The following is a 6,520-nucleotide window of genomic DNA, read 5'->3' as shown; positions in this document are numbered from 1 at the left end:
TAAGAAATACATTGAAATACATATACAGCAAAATGATTAGCACAATCAGTTTAGTGAACGTCAAGAAAAGTAGTTCTTTATCAGAGAGAATTTAATATAAAGAATGGTTTAAGGAGATATTGGAAGATTGAAAAGGTGAGAAGATAGGACCACCATGATTCACCTTTCAGGAATGAAGGTTTGGGTCACTACCCAACCAGATAAAAAACTCTGACCAGCTGAGAGCCTGGCCTTGAGTGTGTGAGTGTATGTGGGGTGGTGGGTAGAAGAGAGAAAGCTTAATAACAAACACAACTATCTCATAATAACGTATTTGTATTTGTCTCAAATTAGTGTCATTGAATATGAAAACACTTATTTCTTCAGAATAAAGAGAATGGTCATCTCAGATTGTGAACAATACTTTAGTTGCCAGGGACATGGTTAACTTTGTTAGATAATAAATATTTTAAAAGACAAGTGTTTTTAAAGAGCAGTCAGTACATACACAGTAGGAGCTCCAAGAGTCCTTACCTAGCAACATTGGATTCAGGGCTTTACGATGTGGTCTGTTAGGACTTCAACAGTGAACCTTAGAAGCCTGGCCCCCGAGAAGGGTGGCTGGTACACATATAAACAGACATGTGAACTAAAGTGGAGAGTCTCTGAACTCTGGGTAACATTTAGTGCCAGTTAGGGCATGGAGCCTTGACTATTGGGAAGTACATTCACATTAAAACAGGGCTCCAGTCATCACTTTGGGGTGCAGAGGGTAGAGTTTACCCAGCAGGAGTCCCAACCAAATGTCCTGGGGACCAGGGCTCAGGTCCTAGGAAAAACTGGAGCTCAAATCAGGAAGGAACCTGAGGAAGGCTGCTACTCGGTGAACATGGGTAACCCAGGAACCAGCCAGGGAACACAGGTGGTCTTAGGGGCAGAGAATAACTGTAGCCCTTACCTACTCCATCTACTAGCAGAGTACCAAGTAAAGTCAGTTGGGTTCTTATTGGCTGAAGGATGTGATTGGGTTGACCCTACAAGTACTAGGTCTGTAGGACTGATCACTGGGCAGGGTTGGTGAGCAGGGACCTAGAGGTGTCTTTTTGGTCAAATTGGCATCACCACGTATCAACAGTGCTTCTCCTGTTCATCTGATAAACACCAGACAATTCTGTTGAGGTGATATGGGCAGAAGTAATATAGTAATGGGGAGAAAATAAGGGCAGATAAATGTGAGAAGTCAAGTGAGGAGAAAATGTGAAATTTCCAATTAACTTTATTTTGGGGGTCCTATTTGAGCTATTTCCGAATTTCCGGGATCAAAGAAATTCAAAGCCAGAGAACTGGGAGCTTTCCACATTCTGTGTATCTTTAAGAAAGACTAAGACTGGGGACTGACGGACTTTTTACTCAGTGAGATTACTGACGTTGGTCCAACACACCCGCAAGATGAAAACATTTACTCACAGGAACCATAGAGACAATCATTCTGTCTTCAGAATTTCTAGGTAACCAATCTTCAAATGCTATAGTGTACTAATATCGAAGGTTAGAAACATCTAATTTAAATAAAGAATTCTGACCAAATTGGATAGTTTGCATCAGTATGAAAGTTTATTGAAAGTCATTAGTAAATGAGCATAGAAAGGTTTTGTTTTTTTTTTCCCATTAAAGAACACTTTCTGGCAAAGTGAACAGAAGAAATATAGAAACTGCAAAACACCTTTTAGACACCTTATTTTCTAGACCATTAAGATTGAAGCGTTTTCCTGGAGGAGATGTTTCTCATGATTCTGTACATAATGGCCTGTGTGAAGGGAGACTCTTTCCTCTTGATGCGGTTTAATAGTAGTGTTTCTTGGTTTCTGATTCAACCATAGATGAAAGGACTCTACCGTCAGGTGCCACCTCTTCAATAATTGTCTTGATTACACTGGCTTTCTTAGTATCTGTATGCAAATCCCAAAAGAAAACGAGAATTCAACCCAAGCAATTTGTGGGGGTCCTTACTAATTAACAAGCAAATTTCTAAAAGAAAAATACACTAAATTTCAAAAAAGAAACTTCAATTTTTTAATTTTGCTTTAAAAAACCAAAAACCCTCAGCAATGTTTAATCTACAGCATTTTCGACCACGCCATTTTCCCTTCCAGATTGGTCTAAGAGTACAGCTCATTAAAACATGCAAGCGGGAAACTTCTGTAAGAGTTTAATTTTCTTAAACTGCTCTAGAGCTGAAAAAGCAACAAAACCATCACAGAAAGTCAAAACTAGTTCTGATTACCCCAGCTAGTTTCTGCTGACCTTGGTCCCTTAGATGAGGACTCGCCAGCGGACCCGGAAGACGAGGACTTGTGGCCTCCGCTGGAACTGCTGCCACCGTAGCCGCCGCCGGAACTGCCGCCGAGACCTCCGCTGGAACCGCCGCTCTGGCCGCCCCCGGAACTGCCGCCGTGTCCGCCGCCGCTGGAGCTTCCGCCGCCGTAGCCGCCGCTGGACCTGGCGATCCTGTAGCCGCCGACGGAACCGCCTCCGTAGCCGTCGCCGGAACGTCCGTCATAGGCGCGCCCGCCGCCGCCGGAACTACCGGGAGTAAGTGTCACATCGGTTAACTCTAATGTTGGGCGACGGTCGGTCGCTTTCCAGATTATTGTTGCTTTAGAAAATAAGCAAAACGTTGTTGGGAGAAAAGACAGCCTTGCCAACTATGAATTTAGAAATCCATTCTTAAAAAAATTCTCTAAAAACAATTCTGTATAGTATGCACAACCCTAAGGATCGTTCTCGGGCCAAATTCGTGGGAAGTTGAGACTGGTCGCATCGGCCTTTTCCTGTGCTCTGCCTCCTCCCTTCTCCCCACTTTCTCCCATCCTGTGGCACTTCCTCGGGTTTTGGAGAAGCCTTGCAATTTGGAATATTGCATCAAAGCAGTGGGGATCCTTTAAACACTTTTGTCATTTACCTTCCCTCTCCTTCTAGCAGGCTGCGGTAGGTTTGAATTTCATTCTCCAGTCTGATCTTAATATCCAGGAGTTGTTGGTACTCAGCATTCTGGCACTCGGTTTCTGCTCGAATCTGCTGTAGTTGTTCCTCCAGAGAGGAGATCTGAGCCTGGATCTGTGAGAGCTGTACACAGTAGCGGCCTTCCGTTTCTGCCAAGGAGGCTTCCAGAGATTGTTTCTGAAAAAAGGAGAGAATATATTGTGGCTTAGCGACCTCCTTGTTCAGTTGAGTGCAGTGAGGCTTTTCAATAATTTAATACGACATCATGTAGAAGAATAAAGAAAATGAATAGAATGTGTTTTTTTGCTTAATGGCAACATTTCAATTTCAGCACTTTTAGATCAATGCCAATAATGCTTTTCTCCGGTTAACAAAGAACTCCAATTTTATTTCTACTTTCTTAGCCCAACTCTGCGTTTTGTTTTGTGTTGGGTTGCATATTCTCATGTGAGCATGAAACTTTGTAGGAGAAAATCGAAGTCATTTTATAAGACAGTTCTTAACATACCAGGGCCAATTGGGACTGTAGTTCAATCTCCAGACCTTGAACAGTGCGTCTCAATTCAGTAATCTCAGATTTATGGCTGGACATTTGTTCGATGTTACTGTTGATTTCTGTAGTCAGTTCCTGGCTCTAGAGTATTAAAAACAGGGGAAAGATGAAGAAAATCGGACGTGATAACCAAACCGAACCTCCATTGGCTTCAGTAGGAAGGAAGATGCATGACCTTTTCATTGAACCAGGCCTCAGCGTCTTTGCGGTTCTGTTCAGCAAGTTGTTCATACTGATTTCTCATGTTATTCAGAAGTTCGGTCAGATCAACACCTGGGGCAGCATTCATTTCCACATTCACGTCACCAGTGGACACGTTTTGGAGGTCTCTCATTTCCTGTTTGAGGATCAGAAAGATTTAATAACTGCACTGTGATTACAATGAGCCCTTTTTGTTTTGGCTAGGGAAAGTATAACTTTCTGTGTCACCTCCTCATGGTTCTTCTTCAGGTAGGCGAGCTCTTCAGTCAGGCTCTCAATCTGCATCTCTAGGTCAGCCTTGGTCAAGGTCAGCTCGTCCAGCACCCTGCGCAGGCCATTGATGTCGGCCTCCACGCTCTGGCGCAGGGCCAGCTCATTCTCATACCTGAAACAAGCATGATCCAAATACTGGCTATAACTTATACTGGAGGCGTACCCAGGTAGAGACTGTTTAAAAAGTAAGTATAGAGTTGATTTCCCATCATGGCAACATTTATCATATACAATTTCACATGGGGATGTTAGTGGTTTAATGCAAAGAAGCTTAGTGGTTACTTTAAAATGCATTTTCTTCTTTTAATATTGCCCAAAAGGTAGCATTGAAATGGAGGATTTCTCTGATGACTCCAATAGTGTTTGACTTTGAATGAATTCAGGAAAATGTAAATGCTATTGTGGGCATGCAAAGTCATTGTTAAGAACAAGGTCTGTATCTGTTGGGACAATATTGTACCACATTCGCTTAGCTTACTTCAGCCTGAAGTCGTCAGCTGCCAGCCTGGCGTTGTCGATCTGAAGCACCACATTGGCATTATCATTGGTTAGATTGATGATCTGGAGAGAGAGGCAAAGAAATTAGATACAGATCTGGCTTTTATAGAGGCATGCATAGTTGAACTGCGTTTTTATGTTGTTCTCTTGGAAAATCTGGGAGGCATTTCTTAAAATATGAAATATGACAGACTTACCCATATACTGAAACTTGAGTTATTTGTTCTCTTGAAGTTTCTATACTCTTTGATTTCCGTGTCATCCCTTTCTGAAAACTAACTGGCCTTATATAGATGTGTTCCAGCTAGTGTGTCCCCCCGTTTATACTTTGTGATTTCTCTGTATTTCAGCGAACTTTTGACTGACTTGTACGTGTTTTTGCTTTAACTTGTCATAAATATATCTTCTGAATGAATACACTCTGAGCGGGCACACAGTAGGTGCAATTCACAAATTCGCTAGAGCCAAGCAATACCCCATTTGCATACTAGAGAATTCATGTTTCTTGCAATGAGTATTTTTTTGTTATCAATCTGAATAAATTTTGTTCTGGTTCATTTCATAATTCTTTCAGTTACTATATTTGAAATATCTAGTGTATTTTAACTATAGACTCATTATACACTCATTGAGCCCTAAAACCTTCTCAGTAATCTGCCATCCTATGAGCGAAAGAACACACTCGTTGGATGAAGATTGCAATGACCATAGCCTCACAAATATCTTTGATGAGACTTGGTTATTTTTGGAAGCAATAAAGTAAGATAGGCAAACACAGTGAATAGCTATACTGTGCTCAATTTAAGTTCATCCGCCTGGATTACATTGATGAGAAATAGGCCTAAAGTTGGATTTTCAAAATGCCCCTTACCTGATTTTTAAGATCTTCAATGATTTGGTAGTATTTGCTGTAGTCACGAGGCTCCCGCTGGCCTGCGTTGCCATGCTTTTCATACCACTCCTTGATTTTGCCTTCCAGCTCATAGTTTGATTCTTCCAGAGCCCTAACTTTGTCCAAGTAGGAAGCCAGGCGGTCGTTCAGATTCTGCATGGTTACTTTTTCATTTCCAGAAAGAAGGCCGCCATCTCCTCCAAATCCACCACCGAAGCCTCCTCCAAAGCCGCCCCCAACGAAGCTGCCTCCTCCGAAGCTGCCTCCTCCGAAGCTGCCTCCTCCAAAGCTGCCTCCTCCGAAGCCCCCACCTAAGCTGCTGCTTCCATAGCCTCCACCAAAGCTGCCTCCACCAAAACCTCCTCCTGATCCTCCTCCATAGCCTCCCGATGAGCCACCAAAGCAGCCTCCACCAGAGCTGCCACGGCTAAAAGAGCCACCACTGAACCCCCCTGAGCTAAAACCTCCACCAAGGGAGCCTTTGCTGCTTGAAATTCTGAGAGATGATCCCCCTCCTCCTCCGCCTCCACTGCGGGAGGAAGAGTATTGCTTGCGTGAGCTGTATCGAACAGACATGGTGATGCTGTTTAGCCCAGAGAGTGCCTGCTACCAAGGACAGTGACAAGCCTTTATATACTGACAGGGTGTGTCCCGTGTGTGTTGGAGTTTGCTTGCTTGCATGATTTTCTTTTTGCCAGTTTAGCATCTTTGGCTTATGATTGCATAAGTTTTCTTCAGTAATCACCAATTCCAATAGGTATGGTTTTGAATTTGCCCTAGGAACAAACAGGAGGTTTGCTATGTTGAAATTGAAAATGGGTGTAGTTCAGGTGAGTGTATGTTTCATTATGTTTTTTCGTCTTTTGAAGACCATTGGGCAACTCTTAAAATCCTGTCTTTTCTCAGCACTATGTAGGTAGCACAGAACGTTCTCAAAATTTGGAAAAAGAATTTTAGCTACAAAATTATAGTTAAAATAAGATTTTTGTTTTAAAATGTATATTTTAAACAGTTTCAATTAATTAGAACAAGAGTTAGCATGAAGCCTTCCAGAATCATGCTATAATAAGGATCTTGTACAAAACTGTAAGCTGCCAAAATGAAAATACAAAACATATGCT

At 42.3% G+C, this 6,520-nt stretch overlaps 1 protein-coding gene across 4 annotated transcripts; it reads right to left on the bottom strand.

The window, feature by feature from the left end:
* Window positions 1-1,571: 1,571 nt before the first annotated feature.
* KRT10 (keratin 10) lies at window positions 1,572-6,040 on the bottom strand. Of its 4 annotated transcripts, none has more exons than XR_011523359.1 (8): window positions 5,379-6,040; window positions 4,488-4,570; window positions 3,965-4,121; window positions 3,711-3,872; window positions 3,491-3,616; window positions 2,942-3,159; window positions 2,284-2,591; window positions 1,572-1,928 (listed from the first exon to the last, which is right to left on the bottom strand). XR_011523359.1 is itself a non-coding variant. In XM_070561992.1 (8 exons), exons 1-8 carry the CDS (start codon window positions 5,973-5,975, stop codon window positions 1,822-1,824), a joined length of 1,749 nt encoding a protein of 582 aa, XP_070418093.1. In that variant the 3' UTR covers window positions 1,572-1,821. The 4 variants fall into 4 exon arrangements, 2 of the variants coding, with proteins under 2 accessions (XP_070418093.1, XP_070418094.1); XR_011523360.1 differs by having other exon boundaries at window positions 2,264-2,591; window positions 5,379-5,975; XM_070561992.1 differs by having other exon boundaries at window positions 2,264-2,562; window positions 5,379-5,975.
* Between the last annotated feature and the right edge of the window lie 480 nt (window positions 6,041-6,520).

This window comes from Equus przewalskii, chromosome 10 (genome assembly GCF_037783145.1).
Source record: "Equus przewalskii isolate Varuska chromosome 10, EquPr2, whole genome shotgun sequence".
NCBI lineage: Eukaryota > Metazoa > Chordata > Mammalia > Perissodactyla > Equidae > Equus > Equus przewalskii.
Note: the sequence above shows the minus strand (reverse complement) of the source record. Positions and strands in the feature narration are given on the sequence as shown.

Coding starts and splice junctions, on each gene's coding strand:
- KRT10 (XM_070561992.1), bottom strand. CDS start 5,975: ATGTCTGTTCGATACAGCTCACGCAAGCAATACTCTTCCTCCCGCAGT. Junction 3,160..3,490: donor TACAGTCCCAATTGGCCCTG/GTATGTTAAGAA, acceptor TCCTTTTTTCAG/AAACAATCTCTGGAAGCCTC. Junction 2,563..2,941: donor CTGCTAGAAGGAGAGGGAAG/GTAAATGACAAA, acceptor TACTCCCGGTAG/TTCCGGCGGCGGCGGGCGCG.